General features: G+C 52.3%; 6 protein-coding genes across 6 annotated transcripts; 2 read left to right on the forward strand and 4 right to left on the reverse strand.

Moving 5' to 3' along the window:
• Positions 1 to 3,150: 3,150 nt before the first annotated feature.
• Positions 3,151 to 5,138, forward strand: PG998_005892 (cyclin; the record flags this gene model as incomplete). The annotated part of the gene is made up of 2 exons (XM_066872710.1): positions 3,151 to 3,621; positions 3,675 to 5,138. 2 exons carry the CDS (start codon positions 3,151 to 3,153, stop codon positions 5,136 to 5,138), a joined length of 1,935 nt encoding a protein of 644 aa, XP_066732807.1.
• Positions 5,139 to 9,840: 4,702 nt separating this feature from the next.
• Positions 9,841 to 11,487, forward strand: PG998_005893 (uncharacterized protein; the record flags this gene model as incomplete). Its single annotated transcript, XM_066872711.1, has 2 exons — positions 9,841 to 9,929; positions 10,014 to 11,487. 2 exons carry the CDS (start codon positions 9,841 to 9,843, stop codon positions 11,485 to 11,487), a joined length of 1,563 nt encoding a protein of 520 aa, XP_066732808.1.
• A 1,600-nt stretch (positions 11,488 to 13,087) lies between these two features.
• On the reverse strand, positions 13,088 to 14,301 carry PG998_005894 (universal stress protein family domain protein; the record flags this gene model as incomplete). The annotated part of the gene is made up of 2 exons (XM_066872712.1): positions 13,088 to 13,615; positions 13,885 to 14,301. The coding sequence occupies 2 exons, from the start codon at positions 14,299 to 14,301 to the stop codon at positions 13,088 to 13,090; spliced, it is 945 nt and encodes a 314-aa protein (XP_066732809.1).
• Positions 14,302 to 15,339: 1,038 nt separating this feature from the next.
• PG998_005895 (universal stress protein family domain-containing protein) lies at positions 15,340 to 15,729 on the reverse strand (the record flags this gene model as incomplete). Its single annotated transcript, XM_066872713.1, has 1 exon — positions 15,340 to 15,729. The coding sequence occupies one exon, from the start codon at positions 15,727 to 15,729 to the stop codon at positions 15,340 to 15,342; it is 390 nt and encodes a 129-aa protein (XP_066732810.1).
• Positions 15,730 to 17,908: 2,179 nt separating this feature from the next.
• Positions 17,909 to 18,251, reverse strand: PG998_005896 (uncharacterized protein; the record flags this gene model as incomplete). Its single annotated transcript, XM_066872714.1, has 2 exons — positions 17,909 to 18,107; positions 18,223 to 18,251. 2 exons carry the CDS (start codon positions 18,249 to 18,251, stop codon positions 17,909 to 17,911), a joined length of 228 nt encoding a protein of 75 aa, XP_066732811.1.
• A 1,783-nt stretch (positions 18,252 to 20,034) lies between these two features.
• PG998_005897 (uncharacterized protein) lies at positions 20,035 to 21,647 on the reverse strand (the record flags this gene model as incomplete). Its single annotated transcript, XM_066872715.1, has 3 exons — positions 20,035 to 20,118; positions 20,230 to 21,273; positions 21,333 to 21,647. The coding sequence occupies 3 exons, from the start codon at positions 21,645 to 21,647 to the stop codon at positions 20,035 to 20,037; spliced, it is 1,443 nt and encodes a 480-aa protein (XP_066732812.1).
• Positions 21,648 to 22,314: the final 667 nt, after the last annotated feature.

Here is a 22,314-nt window from a genome sequence, read left to right on the forward strand (position 1 = left end):
AACCTGGGAGGTGGCCAGGAGTAGTAGCGGTTGGGGCTTGGGTTTTCCATCATGATTTTTTCTTTAATCGGTAGTCTTTTGCGTCCCCTGGTCAGCCTAAGCGACTACGAGCTTGTGTACGAGCGAAAAGCGAGGTAATGGCACGGCGAAAGCACTAAATGGTTCCCGGCTCTAAAACACCCCTCCCAGCAGCAACAATACAGGCCAGTTAGAGGAGAGGAGGCGAGGAGGCCCCAGTCCGTGGAATCCACGTTTCTCGTCAGGCTTTAGAGCCGAGATACGATTGGCCGAAACCTTGGTTGATCGAGAGTCGCAAAACCAAGTGCTAGAACCACTTCGCTGCGCAATCCAAGCAACGCAAATCCCCGCCGATGAATCTTTTTTTCTTTCACTTTCTTCACTTCTGCTGGGGCCGATGGATGGGCACTTGAAAAATCCATTTTTCCAAGATGTGGTGAGGAGGGACCTTGGAGAGAGTCTTGGACCGGCCGTCGGTGAACTGAACTAGATAGAGGCCATGGGTGCGTAAGCTATGTACCGTGGGTGTACGTGCAGCAGCAACAGTACGGGAGCATAACAGCATGGCAGCGTGACGCTGCTTGGTTCTCGGCGCTGCATTTCGAAATAATTGAGTCCATTCTCTACTGCCTAAGCTTCAGGCATTTTTTTTGACTGCTATACATATGCTGTGGATGGATTCCATACATGGGCAAAGCATGGGTTGGCTGGATCTGGTTTGATTGTGATTTGTGCGCAGCTGTGTGCTGCTGTTCTGTTCGGTGGATTGATTGTATCAATTCAATGTATCACACACAACACCACCTCCAGTACCTCCTCCCTGGTGCACTGCAAACGCAACAGCGCTATCTAACTAACTCATAGCATGTACATTCTTTACACTCGGCATGGGCCCTTCCACCTTCCAGGGTAAAGAGCGAGTCTTTTATTTCTATTTCCATTTAGTTAGGCATTGTTTCCTTCTTCCTGCTTGTGCTAGATTAGTGGGTTTGGCCTCATTCTTGCTGCTGTTCCGCAACGCCAATTTCAGAGCGAAAGCGGTGATCCATCCACCAACGACACAACCAGTCGGGTCTGGCCAGTCAGAGTCAGTCAGTCCAGCCGAAACTAGCATGTCATTGTCTATCTTCCGGTCGGTCGGTCATATTTGCGGTACGAGAGATGTATTGATTACATTGGACAGGTTACATGCTGCTCCTTTGGAAGTCTGACCTGCCTGCCTACCTGGCCTGGACACTGACTTCCCCGACAGGGCCTAGTAGTCGTGGTTGCAGGTACATCGGTCTCCATGTTCATTACGCACACACTGAATGCACACACACACACACACACACGCACGCACACCATACGTTTGATATCCATCCATGCCGAAGACGCTTTCATTGGATCAAACAGTCATTCATTCAATCAATCCCAATGAACTACACGCAGACAGCTTGTTCACCAACGTAGCTGAGTGGTCGGCTGTATATGCGAATGGATGTACGTACTGGCGATGTGAATTTGCCCGACCGGCATATGCAATATCTACATAGTTTGACACCATACTCACTCGAACTATTCATCGGTTGTGCTTGTGTGTATGAGCATGCTTGGATGTACTGGTAGCTCAGAAGCAGCCCGGAGGAGTACCGTACACACTTCGCGCACGCCCACCCAACTCAGTCCGATTGTACCGTATTGTCGCATCTCACCTCCTCATGCCCACCCATTCCTACACCCCCATGTCGCCCAATCAGGTCTGTCGTCCTTCCTAATTTCACTCCCCAAGAACTGGCTTTGACTTTTCCAACCACGGGCAAGCGTCGTTTCCAGAGAGCCATGCCGCTCTGCCTCTTCCCACGCCTACGCCTGACGCTCACTCACTCAACTCACTCTGTCTGTACTACGTACTGCTCCTGTGCTTGCACTAAAAACCTTCCTAGTAGACTTGGACTGCAAGTGAATGGGACTCACTTTCTCTCACTGTGACTTTCTCCTTCTCCGTTCCCCACTTGCACTTCCACTCGCACTCCCATTTCGCACCCCATGCCTGCCGCCGCTCGACATACCAAGTACAGTAATACCCATACCCCCTGAAATAGGCCTAATCCAAGCAAAATTCGGTGGCAGTACTGCTGAGTCGCAGCCAAGCGTCCCCAAGCCCACTTTCGTCCACGCCCCTCCCCATTGTTCTCAGCACCCCCAAACCCTCTCCACCCAGTCCATCCCTCTGGCGAATCTCTTCCGACCTGGTCAACGCCAGTCTCGATCCGGCTGATACCTAGAACGTACGTAACTTATTAACGATTGTATATTATTCAATGAGCGCCCAAGTTCCAATTGCATCCCGTCTCCGGTCCAAGAACTTTTGGCTATTCAAAGAATTCGAGCCTCAAAATCATGAGTGATTGTTCCTTGTGAAAGGCCAAGCCATTTCTGCCATCATCCGTGGTAAAACCCAACCCTCCCGTTGCACCTTCGTCGATAAGCGCTGCAGCGTCAAACCGTCCTCCTAATTCGATATATCCCATTCCGTAACCACACCCCCACCAACCAGAGGCCAAAGGAGGATCCAGGAACGCGGAAACGAACGAAGTTGAAACTGAAGTCTCCTTCTTTCTCTTTTATTGCTACTGCTTCAACTCAGCTTCCACCTCGGCCTGCCTAGGGCAGTCCTCCAAGTCCGGCTTTTTATGCTCGACATGGCTCACAGATGACTTGTTCGGATTCACCTTCAGCCCACATTGAGTCTTGCAGCATTCACCTTCGGCACGAAGCCTGACCAATCCAAGCAATCCAACCTGATTTGACGACTGATGAATGGAACAATCACCAAAAGGGAACAATACAACTCACGCCATTTCTGAGTATCCTGTCCAGGGATTCTCACCATCGATCGTCAAACTTGCACTCTAGAATATTTGAACTCTCCCCGGGGATCTGAATTTCTAGCCGTTCCTGATGTCTTCAGCCATCTCGATCATCGCTCGTCCATTCGTACCTCCATATATCCCCTCTCCGGTGGGATATCCGCAATCACGAAGGCTTGTGCCTCCTCCCTTGAGCCTGCAAAAGGTACAAGAAACGTCTGTGGCCGACGAAGCTGCCCTCTACTCGGGCGGTCTTCGAACGCCCCCAGCCGAGGAAGGCATGGGCACCACCTACCACCACAACCCGGTGCTTTCATCGACGTACGACAGCCATGTTGCTTTGGCGAGACAACCCAACACCCTGGTGCAAGCCAGTCGTCCGGGCATGGTCCTTTGTGACGCTACGCTGAACCAGTTCTCCAAGAGCCAAGCCCAACAGCAGCAGCAGCAACCACTGCAAAACCAACATCATTATCAACCGGCACAACAACATCAGCAAAATCTGGCCCACCTGCCACAACCATCACAACAACCTCACCATGCCCCGGCTGTGGCATCTGTTCCCGCCTGCCACTCAGGAGCTTCACGCCATTCCACGCGACCTTCGACGCCATCATCCACTCGCTCGAGCCACGCCGCACACTCGGAGGGGACCGTCTCCCGTAGGGAATCCACCATGGTCATGCACAGCCTGCGCCTGCCGAGCTGTATCACCCCCAATGGCGGCAAATTGGACGATTTTGCTGCGTTGGTAAGCACTCCCATGTTTCGTAGTCTCTTCGCATACACCTAACATTTTTGCAGATGACCTGTTTCTTCTGGTTCGAGAATATGGAGACGATCCAAGCTGCCGAGGACATCAAGGACCGCAATCCGAACGCACCGATACCTCCTTTGTCCGCGTACACGAGACCTGATCGAGCCTATACCAAATGGGTGAACACCATCCTCTCGACAACCCAGGTTACCCAGAACGTGATACTCTTGGCACTACTCTTTGTGTACAGGCTAAAGAGCACGAACCCTAAGGTTAATGGCAGCCCAGGTAGCGAATACCGGCTCCTCACTGTGGCGCTGATGCTGGGAAACAAGTTCTTGGACGATAACACCTACACGAACAAGACCTGGGCCGAGGTGTCCGGTATCGCGGTTAAGGAAATCCACGTCATGGAGGTCGAGTTTCTGAGCAACATGCGCTATGGCTTGTTGACTTCCAAGGAACAATGGGCGGAGTGGTTGGAGAAGCTGGCGTGCTTCCACGACTATTGCGAGAAAGCCGAGCTGGCCGAGCGGGCTGCCGAGATGGCCGCAGCACGACGAGCCACTACCCTACAGGCAAACCTGCCATCGCCAACCCATCGAACTTTCGCCTCTCCGTTGCCCTCGCCGACTAGCATCCTGCCGACCAGCGTGCTGCCTTCCAACATTCAAGGGACGCCTGCCTCTGCGCCTGCTTACTCGCCAAGCGCGGCGATCTACAACCCGACCCAGAGCTGGCCAGGACAGTTCCAACCTACACCTGCCATGTCTCCCTTGGCCGCCAAGCCTAACTTGGGCTTCAACGGGACTAGGAAGCGAAGTGTGGAATCTACAGAAATTGTTGAGCCAGCACCGAAGCGAGTTAACCGTCAATCCATAGTGTCCATGCCTCCGCACGCACGTCAATTGCCTAGCGGTGGCGTCGACCCCACCCGCTTGCCTGTGCCACATCTCACCCTGGACACAAGCCAGACTACACCTACCGCCTACGTGCCACCCCCTAACTACTCTCAAGGCCCCGTCTCTCTGCCACCTCTGGGAGCCGGTGTTCGTGCCATGGCGACGGTCTATCCTAACGCGACCACTTGGGCACCTCAGGTTCCCATCATGGCCACCTGCGGACCGCAGACACCCGCTTTCACGGCGCCTTCAAACTATGGAACACCGACGAAGCGGCACAGTCCGCGTGGCTTAACCGTCTACGGGTCGTCACCTTTGACCGACTCGTATGCTGGACATCACACCCCCATGTCCAACTCGCCTTCGGTCTATCTTCAGCAGCGCAACAGCCCGTACAAGCCGTTGCGCCCTGTTAACACACTCAACTACCCACCGCCTTCTATTCCTCTCTCCGAGTATCATATGGGCTCTGCTCAGATGCACTATCAACCACTGGGCCGCCGCAACAATGTCCGCACTGGGATTGTGCCGGAATTCATGCCTGGGTACGGCAGTGGACGACCAACACCTATGCCGTCGGCGCATCCTCTGCACCATTACCATTCGTGATTGGGGTAATGGGTAGACGCATTCGTTACACTTCCACTGTGTTTTTTATTCTGATTTTTATCGCTATTTTGCATGGCCATTGGCGTTCCGGAGAGGGTATATGATACGATTCATTCTCACGGAATCCTGCTTTTCATTTTTTTTCAGCGACAGCATCGAGGGCATCTACGAGGCGTTTTTTTACGGTAATCCCATGGTGGGATATTGCACCATGCACGACACATCTGAGATACACATTTTCGGCTTTTGGGGAATGGGAGGAGGGCATGCCATGCGTATCATGCAAATGGCTGAATGTAAGATTTGGAGGGTATTATTGAGACGAGATTCCCCTTGGTCCAATTGGTTTGGACCAAGTATTTGGTTGATATTCCTAAGGAGAGGAAATATAGCTCAGGTAGATGATGGCTTGTCAGCGATGACAATACGAGCCTAACGTCCTATTGGACCAAGAAACAAATTTTACAACCCATGTTTTTAACAACATAAAAAAAAATTCTTGCGAATTTAGACACATCGTCGTGATACATTGTATTGTCACTGGTCCTCTCCATCTTAGGTATGATGTAATGTCATCCACTGTCTCGGGATTTTAGCGAGGTCTTGGCAATCTCTTATCTTATCGAAGCTCTCCGGGCTGAAGTGTAGAATATCTTGGCTGCTGATCTTACTGCACGGCAGATTGTTCTACCGGCTATGATCTATTTTTAGCAACACCAATCCCGTGCAGCTCAATAGATATAATTCCTCCTCACGACATACTTATCAGCTCGCCATTTGAACAATGAACTAGCATCCTAAATCGGATCCTTTGATTTCAAATAGCCGACTGTTCCATCGCTCATAGTCATGTTGAGTGTACAACCCAGACGTTTTCTTTTTGTACAACATCTATGTGGGCTGATTGTAGCAAATACAGAAAGCGAGAGTGAGTGATCTTCGGCACGATGGGATTATCCTTGATGTCTGGCCTTGGACAACTTCCCGGCTAAATTCAAATTTTAGTTGGTGTACGTGCCAGGAAATGGTCTAGTTACTCTACAGAAATCTCGTGGCCCCTGATATGTACTTCCTTTTAGCCACCGTCACCAAACCCGTTCAATGTGCAAGTGGTAAAACGATATGAAAATTTAGCGTTTGAGTGGATTTCCCGTTCGCATAGTTACATTTCCATTCTATTCGGTATAGTCTAGCAGGTTATAGCTCCATAGTTTTATACGAAGATCGGTGGGCACGGGGCAGTATGCAAGTGAGTGTAGCGAACTACCGACGATATTGACCAAACATCAGGGGCGATCTTGTTAAACGACAAAGACATATCTACACCGGATTTACAGCACATCATATTCGGTTTTGAGTATAATGTACGAGGCATGTCTGCCCGCTCTTTTTGAATCTGGGAAATGGTAGAACGAAGCCTGTAAGAGGAACAATCCGCAGCAACTCAAATACCAAGCCAGCCTTGAACAAACTCCCTAGGGATCATTGGGACCCTGAGTACATTTCTCATGTCATGCCTCCTAATATGGTCTACATATGAGATTCACAGAATCATCTGCCCTGACTTTTGACCTCAATAATCAGCCTCATTGGTAATTGGTTCTACTTTCGAGATAACATGCCTCCTGGAAAGATAATCATTGCCTAGCCTTACCAGGCCAGTGATGTGAATATAATGATTGATGCTGTATTTAAGATTACGGCCATCTATGGCTTCGAGAGAGCCGAAGTGTGGTTTTCTGCGACCATTGCGCACATGATCTGGGTGTTGAAGCAGCTTCCCTGCAGTATAGAATCAAGTCGAAAACGCGAGGCCCAGCAATGAATGCCAACGCGAAATCCAGGAACAGCCATACAGATCTTCCCAATACGCCAGATACACGATGGCCGCCTCGCGGCATCTTGGGCTTTGGAATTCGGTGTATCTGAATTGATATCACTTAGCAATCTGCGCATGTTCTTATATGATATGCCCCATGTACATAAAGGAGTTGGCTATGTTGGCCAGGGCGACGGAGGTCACTGTGGCATAATCGGCAGTCAAACCGTGAGTAGAAAATGCTATTCAATGTTTTCCTTCACAGACCGTGATTAGGTGTATCAGATAACAATCTATCTGTCCTCATCGCATCGCCATTGCAGCAGGAGGTCCTCTAGAATATGCCGGGGACTTGGACCACCCACCTGGGTATTGCTGGTGGAGCTCACTTTCATCAACCTCCCGATTGTCTCAGTCAGTAGCTGCAGTGGCTACATGGGCCATCTACTTCAAGGCTCATTGCTGGCTGACATCTTCGGGCAGAAAATCTCGACAATATTATGTGCACTGCCACTAGGACTGTGTACGATCTCCGGGCCCCTCGCCCTCTAATCTCCATAACGCATAAGAGGACCCTTAGCTCCAAGTGATCCAGTAGTCGGTAGGTAGGGCGTGCTAGTGCCCGGGCAGTTTACCGGGTTCGACTGTGCTGTGTTTGACTGTCCTGCAAACAGCACGTGGTGAGAACCCCGGACGATTCGCAGATCCTCATTGATATGGGTAAAAGCTGATATGATGGTTGCTCCTGCGTAGGCACTTGAAACGTTGCGTGTAATAGTAGTCGACTGGTAGATAAGTTGAGACAGGCTCGAGCGAGAAGGGCAACCTGTCGGACATTTGTCGAGGAAATGAATCGTCGCGTCAGAAACAGAAATAACAGCTGGGCCTCGGCTCAATAGACCGCTATTCTGCCCAATTTCGTCCAAGGAGCAGTCCAGGCCCACGGCAGCTGCCTGTGTTTCCTTGAGGGATGCCCGCGCCCTCTGAAAATCTCGGGAGTCGTCCCGAGCACAGACTCTCGGCGTCACAGTAGGATGGATCGATTCAGCCGCATCGAATTGCTGTACGTTAAGCAAGACGTCTTGGATGTTTTGCAGTCCCCAATGAGTTTAGTTGGTTGCTTAGCTTAGAGCATTGTAACCTGTTTAATTTAGCCGTTGTTGCATTCGATCCGACCGGGAACTCTATCCATTGTCAACTGACACGTGGTTGCTTCACTTGCAAATTGGACCCTGGCAGATCGATCGTGGGAGTTGGCCATTCCAACAGCAATCAGTATCAGCATGCGATGAGTGAGCAGCCGCAGAAGAAGAAGGTCGCGAACTCTTGGCAGCTTTAGAAGCTTGAATGGAAGGAACAATGCAATACAATGCCAGCGCAAATCACCCTCGTGCCTCCCCCACCTGCCGCGTCGTTTCTGACAGCAGCTCGAGTCAGTGGCCCTGAAGCCAAAAATAAATCCTAATCAGGTGCCTGCCCAAGAAACAAGACGCTGTAGACCCTCGCCGTCATCGCCTATTTGGGGGCACAATCTCGAGTCTTCTATTCTGTTTTTTCCTCTTTCTTTGCTGCTCAGCTCATAATAATAAGCCTGAAACGCCATGCACAGACGTGTGCTCGTGGGGTTGCAGGAGCCAAAGGGAGGAGAGAGAGGAAAAATACAGGGTTCAGTTCTGCTCCAAAGAGCCCACACGCGCCACTCCGGCAGCATTGCGCCATGCAATGGGAACGATGCATGAATTCGCCCAATACTCTATTTTCCGCTTCTTTGACCATGCAGGGAGCAGCCGGTGCCTGGCTCGTCATCGTCGTCATCGTCCAAGCTGTCTCCAGGCGATTTGACCATCTGCTCTGCTGTCCATGACTCTTCTTGACTTTCTCGCAGCATGCGACGGGCAGCAGCACCACCAACAAACATACCACAAAGTGTTTTAACACGCTGATCTAACCAGGTAACCTACCTTGCACGGATAGCGGTTTGCGGAGCCGCCTTTCCCTTTCTCCTCTTGCCAAGGGGCCCCGAACCAGACCTGTGGCTCACCCATCGGCTCATTTCTCTGTACGCCGCATGCTGCAGTCCTGTGCAATTCCCTGGCCCGGGCAGGGGCACTCTTTATGGCAGTTCAGCGACAGGCGACCTGCTAACGCCTAACCAAGGTTTCCAGCTCTCGGGAAAATTATTGATGACGGCCGTCTTGACTGCCCGACTGGCCCGACCCCTGAGTGAGATCAGCGAAGACTCGAACCAAGTCTTGATTGGTAGTGCCCTTCAACGGTCGCGATTTAGGGCATTGCCGACAGGCTAGCTTGGCCCCATGTCAACAAGACTACCCAAATAATGGAGGACTACTAACGTAAAAGCAGGAACGCGACAAGCCAATCATTGCTCGCCATGTCGGTATATAGGACGACTGACTATTGACCCTACAGCCAGGCTTGGTGTCTGTGGTAGGACCGCCACACATGACTCCCCACGCCCAGTATCGACAATTCTTCTCGTCACGACAGTTCCTTAGCTGGGTTTGAGGTTGATTGGCCCGTCATTATCCCAGTCCCTGCCCTGCCGGCTTCCTGGGTCCTCATCCCAGTCTCCATCCCCCCACCCTGGAGCGACATAGCCGTCTACGGGACCTCCGCCAAGCCGCGCTATTCGCGACCAGAACCCGTCAAAGAACAAGAACCATGCGACTCTGTTCGATTTCCATGCATCTATTTCTTTAAACTTCTGCCGGACGCCCGTCCCCCTTTCCCGTCTTCTGTGCTTGCTGCCCGCATCTATCCACGTCTCTTCTTCCACCTGAAGATCGACCCGATCGACCTGACTGTGTTTGCCACTGTTGTTCGTCAAGAGGCCGTCAACTCGACTAATACCCACACAACAGGATGCCGCTTGCGAGGGAGCCAAGTCAACGATCCAAATGGATGAGATGGCACAACAACAACAACGCCGCTGCCGCTGCCGCTGCCATCAGGTATGTCATACGTTATGAGTTCGCAGTGTTTTGAAATCATATCGGTTCAGTTTGTCTTTGCTAACAATTGAAATTTTTGAATAGCAAAAATGAGCCTTCGGAAATCATTCATTTGGGCGGCTCGCGTGTCAGCACCACTCCGTCGGATGACCGTCCGGTCACACAATGGTTTACCATGTCCCCTCCGGAACCGCCTGCTGTCCTGAATTCAACCCAGGACTCTGAAGATCACCATGACAAGCAGTTGCCATCCCCGCCACCCTCGGCGTCCAGTTCCATGTTGAGTCCTCCGCCGCTCAACATAGGCGCTGCGCCAAAAGGCAAACCGCCCGCCCCTGTGCAAATCCCTTCTTCTCACCAAAGACTGCTGTCCCCCTTGCATACGGATGCTTCGTCGAACGGACAATCGGTCTTTTCCCCGCCACTGACCGCATCCTCGGCGTATAGTCGGGGGTCAGCCGCCATGTTCTCCCCTACACCTAACCCTTTTTCGTGCAACCCAGTTTCTCCCACCTCGAGCGTGTCATCTCACGATTCGCCTGAAGAGCACGGCCTGCGGCGATCACAGTCGGTGGCCGACATCAAGGACCGCTCCAAGGACCGCTCGAGACCCAACACGGGTGGCAGCCGGCCGAGATGGCGGCCTTTCCCCAATTCTACGCCGTCCGAGTCCGACGGTGAGATGGATGAGGCCTACTCGAGACAGACATCCTCTTCGCGTGCCGAGTCGGGCTCGTCCTCCAAGACGTACCCGCCCCCGAGCCACCCTCCGCCTTCTGGTCCTCTACCCGCTATCTCCCAGGTCCTATCGATGGGGGATCAACAACAACAACAACAACAACAACTCCCATCTTCGACAAGCACACCGCCTCCACCGCCGCAAAACCTTGCCCCGCCGCCGCCAACGCAGTCTTCCACGACGAACCCAATGTCGTCTCTCACTCGGTCGTCCTCTCTGAAAAGCCCCAAAATTTCACTAGTAGTGCTACCCAAGACCCAGCCAATGAAGACGACGAGGCACACGCGTGAGGAGCGACTCTGGCTGCACAAGAACTACCGAGGCGAGGCCAACTTCCTGCGTGCCTGGGGCCTTTCGATCGACAACGAGGAGGACCGCGAGGAGGGCGCGGCGCTCCTGCGCGAGCTAGTACAATCCGAGCAGGAGGCCAAGTGGATCAAGAGCCAGCAGCAACAGCAAACGGTGACGGACCGGGCGGAACAAATCACCGCGAAGAACAACAACACTAATGACGGGTTATCTCCTCTCCAGGTGATCGTTGAGGAGAGCAACACGGGTCACAGCCCGCGGCAGCTGCCGCCGTACGGCTACAAATACCCGGGGGTTATGGTGGAGGAGACGCCCGTGACGGCGATGGGGGCCGCCGTGGACCAGGAGGACGGTGTCAACCTGCGCATCCCGGTCAAAGCGCCGTGGTCGGCGGCGCAACAGCAGCAACACCTAGCCCGGATCGCGGCTGCGAAGGAACACGCGCGGTCCGAGAGCGAGCATTCCGTGTTGGGTGCGTACCTCGATGTCCGAATGAGTCGCTTGGACTGATGATCTGATTGATGTGAATTTTGTGTACAACAGGAGACGATATCAGCGAGATGAGCTATCAACATTATTCTCGCCGGGACAGTTTTATTTGAAGTGTTATATCTGTATGGTTTGGCATTGGTTGGGTCGTTGGTTGGTTACATACCATCAATGGGGTTTGTCCCTTGGTTTTTATTGCTCTGTCAAACAGCATTCATAGCGGCGGCGCAGTCGGGACACCACGACAGGACTGATAATTTGGTTATTTCTTGGTGGTTTGCATAGGCACAGAGGCAAGAGACAGCTGTGTGTGTGGTTATTGTATATTATTTATTCATCAATGTATAGTTACTCGATCTAGAATGGCAGACGGAATCAGCCATAGCATACTGGCTTAGGGAATGAATATATCGTCAAGTATTCAATTGATATACATTTTTCTACATTCTGTGAAATTGTAAAATTCTGAGACGTTTTGGTTTGCTACGCTATTATTGTGTGTATTGTTCCAGGTCAACTTTTTATCTCGCGGGCTTGCGACGGACTGGCAGAGGAAAAGCTGGAATTGCCGAACGTGTTTGGCATCCTTTATAAATTGCCAATAACCAGATGGTGCAGTAGTAGTGGCATCGTCGTTTTGCATCGTGGCGCGACAGGCAGACTTCATGCACAAGTATGTATACTTGACTGTGAGTAGACAGATAAATGAACGCATGCATGTATGCACACGATGCTAATCGATCGGATCCCTTTATTTGCGCAATGACAGGTAATAGAAAGTGATACTCTGTATTCCGTAGTGTCTGCGTAATATAAGAATTAATAACAGAAATATCAGTATCGATGTGAAAGAGATCGACTATAGTCCCATATAGTGTAACGGCTAACATACCGCGTTTTCACCGCGGAGCTCGGGGTTCGATTCCCCGTATGGGAGATTTCCTTTTTTTACTAATCTTGATACATTTAAAATCCAATTATCTGGTTTGAGAGGTTTGTGGATGTCGTATAAAACGTCCAGAGCTAAATGACATAATTAACGCCAACTTGCCCAATCCACAATGGCGAAGAAGGCGTGGTTCATCCTTCCCTGTGAACTGCTTCCTGACCAGCAAGCATATTTAACTAAGTCGACAAAATCGCATCGGCTGGGGAGTTGGATTATCTTTTGTGTGGCAGCAGCACATATCTATACACAATGGCCTTTGAAGAAGAGCAACAACCACCAATACTACCCCAGCCAGATCGGCATCCGTCGGCCAATCAATCATGTTGGCCAAGTTCTGGCCACAAGAAAGGGCTGCTGTGGAACGCTGCCCAGACAGATGCATTCAGTGATACGCTTTGGCGTGTGTTTGTGTACGCCTATCATGGCCCTCCTTCTTGTTCTCGCTCAGGGAAAAGAAATCATGGCTACCAAGCAAATATCAACGCCCTTCCATCTTATCTCTCGGCATTCTTCTTCCCACTCGCTGTAGTCGTCTGTTTCAATAGTCATGTACAAAGGATCATCCATGATAAAGTGATGTGGGCATTGGGACAGGGCCCGACAGCTTTGCCAGTCGAAAGTAAAATGTCCCCGAACGCCGTCACACATCCTTAAATCTGCACCCCGTCCGTCTCATCCGTTTCCTGTTTTGGCGCCCCCGTCGTCCTCGTCGTCGATCGACTCTGTGCTCATCTTCCGGCTTTGCATAACCTTAAGTGCTGCACCTTCGTTGCTCTCCATCTTGTGTAATCGTTCCTTCTTCAGTGCCTCCTCGCCCGTCGCCACCTCGAACTCTTCCTCATACTCGTCCGAGTCATCCCCTTCGCTTTCCGGGCTAGGGTTGCCCACCTCCTTATCTACGGGCCGGAGAGGCCCTTGAGGTCTGGCAGTCAGGTCGAGCATCGATTGGGGTTCCGTTACCGGAGTGGGCGCACGTCTGCCGCCACCCCGAGCAAGGATCGCGTTTACGTCGAGTGGTTTGATCGTAGGATCGAATGCGGCAGGCAACCCTACAGCTACCGCAACACGATGGGCTTCCTCGTCGGGAGCAATGGTGGGTTCGAGTTCGTAAGTGCTGTTGTTGTCGCTGTCTGCTTCGTGTGGCTGGCCGGCTAAGATGCTTAGATAGCTGTGACGACTGGGGTCCTGCGCCCGCTTGGCCTTTTTTTCTCGCGTTTTTCATTAGGCCGCACAACAACAACCGGCACCGGTGAGTATTGCAAGCAATACTTGCTGAATGAATTGTAACTGCTGAAAAACCCTTGTACAGTGTCAAGGGACCGACCCTTGGTGCCGACAATTAACATAGAAGGCTCGTGTATCGATATCTAGAAGCGGCGGGTCAGCAAGACCTCCAATGGTTTTGTCAAAACGTGGCGAGATGGATGCACCGCAACGCGCAGCCATTCGCGGGTCGGATATATACCTACGAAGGACTGAAATGTGCTGTGTAGTTTTCCCACGGCGTATTCTACCACGATTTTGATTGCGAGGTTTCTGATGTTCTTCGACTGGATTTGCTGCATCAAGACATTGGCGTTTTCTCTGTACACCTTGTCTGATGGTCGTCCTTGGGTTTCAAAGACACGGACGCATACTATCTCGTCTCCATCGTCGACAAGTTCGTCCAAGAGCCATTGCAAGGCGTGATCCGAATACGAGTTGTCGTCAACGCCGACCATGAAGGTGCGACTGCTGCGCGTCTTGTGGTAGCCATCATGCTTGGAGTTGAGGGTGAACGATAACGTGCCTTTGCTCGGCACATAGTTCGAGTCGATGTTGTCAAATCCAACATGCCGTTGAAAACTATGCGGGGAAGGCGAATGTGTCAGCGTTTCAGCAGCCATCGATCAGGCGAAATCGCGCAGGCATGCAGGTGGGAAGAAAATAGGGAAATGCTAGTTTCAGAACGCGAGGAGGTAATGCAATGATGGTTTGGAAGACTAGCCGCTGGGCCGTTTGGGGGAGTGGGTGCAAGGAGGTGAAAGGAGCTTGGCAATAGATTGGTGACGCCAGCGGAAGTCAGGTCGACAATCGTCAGATGTTTTTGAGAAACCTCGCCGGAGGTCACAATCCATGGGATTGGGGCGGTGGTGGGAAACGAAAAGGATCGCCAAGCGCTGAGTCAAACTCAGGGAGGGGCAGGCTGGGATTGGCGGGGAACCATCAATGCCAAGCAAAGACTATCCGGGGTCAAGAGCGCTGGCTTTATTGAAGAGGCAGCCCAACGGGGTGTAATTCTGCAGCAATGCCTGCCAGCAAGCAGACATAAGCTGGAGTTCACGGCAGGCAGTTCAGTCCCGAGGACCCCGTGGGTGCGAATCGCTATTCTTCCAACCCCGCGATCCATATGGCGTGGAGGGGAAGGGGAACAGCCCCGGTGAAGGGCACGTGAGGCATCCCGGATTCTGGGAGCAGTACACGCTGTATGGACTGTACCGTGTCGCTTGATTGTGGTAGGCCATATGATGCACCCCTCACGACAAGATTCTGGAGTGACGAACCCCCGAGAGTGGCTCTTGTTTGCAGCTAACCCCTCCAGAGGAGCTAAAAAGCAGCTCCAATTCTCTCGAGTCGAGACCATAGCGGGCCGCCTTTGCAGCGTCTTGCGGTTTATGGCCCGATCAAGGGTCATCCCGCGGGATGCTAACATCATTCGACGTCGCTTGAGCTGATCTTGCTCGAAACTTGCCGCCTGCCATAGCAAACACACAGGGCGAAACAGAGCCTCATTCCCCCCCCACCACCACAATGACTTCTCAATTGAGTATCGTCGTGGCATTGACAAGGACATGACGTTCAGGGGTTTGCAGAAGCAGAGAGAAAGAGAGAGCGAGAGACAAAACAACAAAAGCGCCAGCAAAAGACAACTAAAGCGAGTAAACTCACCGACGATGCGGAGGTGATGCCGCCCTTCTTCTATTACCGGTATGGGGCTTCTTAGTCCCTTGAGGCAACGTGGGATTCTTTGGCGGTCGGAAACTGACACTGGAGGTCGATGGCTTTCTCGACAAAGGGACACTACTGCCGGGGCTAGGAGCGGTTTCCGCGCCGGGGCTAGGGACCGTCTCGTTGCCAGGCGTCGAAATGCTGCTAGCGCTCGTGTCGTCCTTGACCTCAGCCCGCGACTCGGCATTGCTATCGCGGCGGTTCGGGGAGCTGCTCATCTGGGCCTGGCCGGCACTGTCGAAATAGTCGTTCCGCTTCGGGGTGGGCTGCGATCTAGGCGAGACGTCACTCGCGGGACTCTGCACGGGAGTGGTGTTCGACGACATGATTGGTGCCTGTTGCCGCTTGGGCATCAATCTCGATATATGGTCGATATACGTCGGAGGAGGCGTGGCGTCTGGGGTTGTAGAGATAATCGACTAATATACACGATGTTGGTTTGTTGTTCGTTTCAATCTGTACCTGACTCACGTTGCCTCAAGAAGAGGGCGGAGGAGGCAAATTCGCATAGGCCAACATTTGGTAGGAATGTAAAGGGTGAAGCTCACGATGGAGCTTTGGGACTAAGGCTAAGGCGCAGTGACTCTCTAGGTAGGTAAACAATGGACAACAATGGGTGGTTCCTCGGCGGGGCAGGCAGGCGCGCTCGTGACTGGATTTGACTTTAGGGAGGCTTGGGTCGAAGGAGAGTGCGCCAGTTCTCAATAGTGAGGCAGAGTCGTAGAAAGTTGGAGCGGTGACAATGTCGGATAATGAAAGCGTCGAACGAACAAAGCCTGGCCGGGGACTTAATGGACCTGGGCCTGGGGGGCCCTAGATTTGGAGCCGGGGGCACCACCGTGTTGTTGTTTGTAGTAGTAGTAAACCTAGGTCGAGCTCGACACCCTCCCTAAAACCAAAGCGACTTGACAGGGTCACAGCTACCTCGAGAAATCAACGATAAGCCAGGGCTGCCACGCCAGGGGTCCTTGGAAGTGTGCTATCAATCATAGAACAAACCAGGCCCGGGATGGTAGCTCGAGGTATGTGTGTGCATACACATACATGCATGTACATACGTATAGGGAGGTATTTGATGTAAGGTTGGGTGGTTTGCTGTGCTGCTGGGATCCAAAATGATGCGCCGTTAACTTACTTTTTGTCAGGTGGTCTTGCTTCTTCCCGCCTTCTCTATCGTTCGCTCTCTTCGGGATCGCTCTTTTCTCTCAGGGGTATTGCGAAAAGCAAAGAAATAACAGAAAAGTTGCTGCCTGCAAGGAACCGAAGAAGGCCGCTCCCGGGGGTGTCGATGCGGTGAGCTCTCGCCAATGCCGACCTTATCTGCACGTCCAAGCTCGCTCGAGGCAGGCAGAGCCAGTCAGATTTGCCGGCACCACCACGTTTGCGCAGTGCGCAGGAAGCAGATATGTATGCTTTTCCTGAGATCTTTCGATGTTTGTGCGACAATGGGCGTGCGAATGATGTGGGATGATAGGTACTCCTGAGGTAATGATTGTGATGTGATTTGGCCAACCAGGCAGCTTAAAAAAGACCGAAGGCAGGCGAACCTCTTTCTCTCTCCTGGGTCTCTCTAACCAAGCCCCCTTCCTCTCTACGGATTGTCGCTTACAAACGGGCCTGGATGGAGATGTGTCGTCAAATTGTCTCTCCTTTCTGCCTTTCCCGTTGTCTGAGATCCGGTAGCTGCAAGACAGGAATAAAACAGGGTGGCAGCCAGCCAAGACAGCCCGAGGGGGAGGGTTTCCGAAATCTTGCTGGGTATGTTACTTGTGCCTCCGCAGCAGACAAACGGGTGAGTCAAGCAGGAGGCTTCAAAAAGCTTAGGAAAGCTTGTACTTAGACAATTGTCTTACGGGGGACCAAGATGGGGTCGGTATGACCTCCCTTTATGTAAAAAAAAGGCCAGGGAGGAAAAAGAAAAGTACAGCACATTCACGCGCGGAGCCCAAGCCAAGGCCAAAGTGAGGAGCTAGTGGGGAATCAGGACCGCAGATTCTCCCACCCAGCGGCTGCTGATGGGGATTCATGGACAGCGAGCGAGAAGCAATACATCGAGAGGGAGGATTGATTGCCCAATTCCTGTACGTTTCGGTACATGTACCTCTCTCGTTTTCTCTTTCTGTCTGTGATGCCAAGAATGTTGGGTGTGGCTCGATGCGGAGGGGCGAGTTGTGAGAATGGCTTAATGGACAGCACAGGATGGAAACACACTACAACATGTAGGGAAACAGCCAAGAGGCTAATAGAGGCTGGGCGGCAGATGCGCAACCCAACCAGCCGGGGCTGCCAGTTGCAGGTTTCCTTCTCTTCCTGTCAGCGACCGTGGACGGAGACGGAGCCCGTAGATGCGCATTGCCGCTGAGGGAAGAGATGTTCGAGCTTGGGGCGTATCACCAAAAGTCGTCCCGTGTTAGGCGCGTCACCCGTGGGGCATCAGGGCTGATGGACGGGGTTGAAAGCACCATCTCCTCCGCCATGGTCCACGGTACTTTGCTGGATATCGCATCATGTTGCCGTCTGTCTCCTTCTCTCTTTCTTTCTCCGATCCCACGAGCCTCCGTTGCGTAACTTGTACGCCGCGCTTATCGAAGTCGCAGATGGCTGCATAGTATCCGGTACTTTGGAGGAGGGCGACAGCAGCCATCCAGTTGCGAGCTGAGCCGGGTAGCGGTACGCCTGGATGTGCTTGGCAGGCTTGGCGGTGCTGCGAAATCAAAGTTGCCAAGTCATCGCACAGCGTGTGTCGGGGGTGGGATGCCTCTGGTCTTTTGAGTCCTAGGTTCAATTTTACATACATACATACATACATACATACATACCTTGCTGCTTTGCACGCGGCGACCCGCATTGCCGGCCCTCTGCCATGTGAATCTCGAGCAATCAACCCACCCAACCGGCACCAAAACGAGTGGCTGTGAGTTCTGGGTACGCGCAAGCAATAAGTGTAAGTCGTCCGGATCCAAGAGGCGGGAGGTCGAAACAGAGTATGGAAATGCTTTGATTATCTAACTACTTAAACATAGCATACCGTCGAAACGACTTGGCAATTCCCCAAGCTAACACAACAGCCCACCTGATCACATGTTATGACGACATAACTCTGTACGATAAGACTGATTCCCCCATTCGGCGACCTAGAGAGGTCGGCGGCTACCTAATGCACTTGCACCAGGTGGACGGCGTTGAGAAGTACGCACAGTTGTCTCGGTGCGGTGCGACCGAAGCGAGGAACCTCCCCTCCTAAGCCCGCTCCTTCGGGGGAGAGTGGAAAGGCCCAGCTGCTAGGTTGCTCGTTTGCAACGGCTAAGACGGCTCGGGTCGGTCCAGCCTCACATTATAGCACACGGCAACCAGATCCGGATTAATGTCTTGACCATAGTCCGGATGGAGGAGGCCACGCGTTGCGGGCGGGGGATCCGTCAACCGGTCTAGATATGTATGTGAGATGATAGAATCCCATGTATGTACGTTTAAACTCGAATTGCCTCTGGCTTGGAACCGGGCTCTCTACCACTAAGTAAGCCAGCAGCCAGCTAGCTCGCAGCTTTCGGGCCTGGCCTGGCCTCTTGAGCGGAGCGGAAGTGGGTGGAAGGAGGGGGCTGCGATGTAATACGTTACAGCACCAGCGCGTAGGCAACTTTTGTACAGATACTTTCTACACAATGCCGATCAAGGGAATAAATAGCACAACATCCTGAAGGGGCCAGGTAAGGTAGGCAGTAGGTACAGACCTTTGCTGCAATACACCGCAAACCACATCTCCATTTTTGCCACCTTTGCGGTACTTTCTTATCTGTCCACCGCCTGTATATGTTAGGTTCCAACACTCCACCGATATGTCTAGCGACTCTGTGTCCAATTCAACACGCAGTGCGACCCAAAAAGAGTCGAGCATTCAGATACAACCTATAAGTAGTAATCAAAGCGTGGTAGCACCTCACACCTCACTGCCAACATTGGCATGCCTCAGCACCCGAGGCAGTAACTCTTGGCAAGCTGCACCTTGCTTGGATACTGTCTGTCGATGATCATGACTGACTGACCGACTCACCACAGTATGATATACTACACATCACCATGGCATCCTTTCATGGCAGACTCAACACCATTCAACAACCTCGTGACGCGGGGATCACCTTGACTCAGGATTGCTTTTCTATATTTATAGATTAACGAGCCAATTGAGAAGCCTCATTCCACCAGTGAAGTGGCACGATGAGCTGCCATGGTTTGATTTTAACGTCATGAACCAACAACATATCTCATTCGGACTCTACCGGTCTCCAGAGCAGGAGCCGGCTCTTCTCTTTTCTCCCTCCCTCCCTTCCAATGCCGCGTAGCCGTACTTGTACGCACATGAAGATCAAATGTCTCGTCACCCCGGAACCAGCTTTTCCAGTGCGACCTTATCCCCAAGCCCGTCGCCCGTCGCTGATGGTACGAGGCCAGAGTATAAACAGTATTTCCCGTGACGCCTATGCAATGCAAGTTAAGAAAGAAACCTGCGCAAAGCCCATCCATGGATCCATTCGTCCTTTACGAGATTTCATAGGCCAGCAACACCTGACTTGGTGTCATCAAGTCGCTGGCCTGGCGATTGACTAAAATGTTTCGTCCATGTCGCCTTACTCCTAGTTGTATGTGCGCGCAAGGTTGCGCAAGTACCAGTCTACCAGCTTGCGTCCAACCTTGGCCTCTGAAATATGAATCAAGTCCTGCAGGGTGCCGTTAGTCAAATGCGGTACAAGAAGCTTGACGGCCGCGCAGAAAGCTTAAGTTGTCTTGGTACGAGATGGGAAAGAATAGAGGGCAATGAATATACGTACTCCTTGCATAGCGTAATCAAGATCGCTGACGTTGACCCATTCTCCGTCCAGTAAACCGCCTTGGTCAGTCCATCGCAATTGCCTAGCTCGCTGTTTGTTGACCAACAGGTACGAACGGAGCTCCTCGGGCTGGACCTCCAGGAAACCAGCGAGCTTCTTAAGATCCATGGTTGTGTAGAGACGCAGGTAGGACTTGACGGTGGGGTTGAACATGTTGGTCTTGACCTCGTCCATGAAGATGCCCAGGTGGTGGTCAATGGGGTCAACGTTGGCCTCGGGGTTCTCGAAATCCGGGGGCACGGGCGAGATGAACTTGGGGCAGGCAGCCCGGAACAGCTCCTCAAAGATGGGGAGAGCCTCGGGGCCACCGCGCTGCAGCTTGACGAGCTGATCACCGTACTTCTCGCGGAGAGCGGTGTGGATGGTGTCATCCAGACGAGTGGGGTGGAAGGCGACGCAGATGGCGATCAAGGCGTACATCTGGTCGTTCTTCTTGGTGATGGAGTCGTACTGGGCGTTCTTCTGGAAGTTCTTGGTACGAGACACATAGATGAGAATGTGGCTGAACATGCGGATGGCATCGGCATAGCGGTGCATCATCATGTAGGAGAAGCCCACATAGTAGTAGGTGGTGAAGTGGGCCGCCATGACGCGGGCGAACATGGCCTTCTTGTTCAGCTCGATGTCGTCGAGGGTCTTCAGAGCGAGGCTGAAGTCACCGAGCAGACAGTGGACTCGGAGGAGGCCAATGATGGAGAAGTAGCCCAGCATGCGGTACAGGTTCTTGGAACCGTAGTCGCCAGCGACGGCCATGGGGTCCTCGTTGCGCTTCATGGCCGCAAGCTGCTCGGTGATCTGAGACCGCTGGATCAGGGAGTATAGCACATTGAGCACACTATAGCATCCCCATGTGTTCGGGTTCTCGCGCAGGATCTGGCGTTCTTCTTCGTTGTCTCGGGGCTGTCTGGCCAGTCTCATTCTGTAGGAAGAGAAGGAGTTGAACTGGTAGATGAACTCGTCGATGACATCCCAAGCCCAGTAGTACTGCATTGGAGCGTGTTAGCATATACCTCTTGACCAGGGGGGCATCGGCATCTACTGACCGAAGGGGGCTCCAGATCGACCGGGCCTTCCGAGTTCAGAATGAAGTGGAATAGGTTGCAGTAGGCATCGTAGCTCTGGAACTTGACCTCGAGGGGAGCGGAGAAGTCCAGAGGTTGGGCGGCGGCAACGAGTCTCGACTGGATGTCGTCGGTTTGAGCGGCCATGGAGAAAGAGCTGGTTCGCTCAAGATCCTCACCCATGCCATCTTCGTACTGGACCTGCTCCTTGTAGTCGTTGACCAGGGCTTCCTCCTCGACATCGCTGTCAACTTCCATGGAGCGCATGGGGCGCTCGCCGTTTTGAAAGGCGCTCATCTTGTCGAATGTGCTGCTGCTGCTGCTGCTAGCGATCGATGTATGTGATGTGACACTCTACGGGCCGCCTCGATAGACTGTGGAGGTTAGAAGGGAAAATATGTGTGGGCGGGAGAATTTGACGGTGAAGTGGGGCAGAGTTGACTTGTGTGCCCAAACAGATCGCGTAGTGAATTCCATGCAAGTACTCCGTACTAGTGATTGGAATAACACGATGTTGCATAATGCCATTATACCGTTTTAGCGTGGATGGCACTGGGCTGTGACTCCCGTAGCCGTCCAGCTTTGCGCATAAGCCACTGTATCGATATGTGCAATAATACACCATCCTCCATTATGTACATAATGCTCTATTCCAACAAGCGCTAGCCAGTACCAGGTTGACCAGTAGTGCGGGGTTCTTTTCCTCGTTTCCTATCATATCTACCCCTCCAAAAGTCCAGCAGAAAAAAAAAGTCTTGGGCCTTGGTACAGTTGCATATCCTTATGTCAAGCATACCCGGAAAAGGCGCGGTGCTGAAGCGATCACAAGATCCTAGCCTCAAGTAGATGAATCATAATGAGTTGCATTCCTTTCATACTCCCCAGACCAACATCGTACCTGCCAATTAAGTCTGGTGTATCGTTTATAGCATCATCTGCCTAGAATTTTTAACTCGATGTGAAA

The sequence above is a fragment of the Apiospora kogelbergensis genome (genome assembly GCF_038363985.1).
Source record: "Apiospora kogelbergensis strain CBS 113332 chromosome Unknown utg000003l_segment0_segment0, whole genome shotgun sequence".
NCBI classification, from domain to species: Eukaryota; Fungi; Ascomycota; class Sordariomycetes; order Amphisphaeriales; family Apiosporaceae; genus Apiospora; species Apiospora kogelbergensis.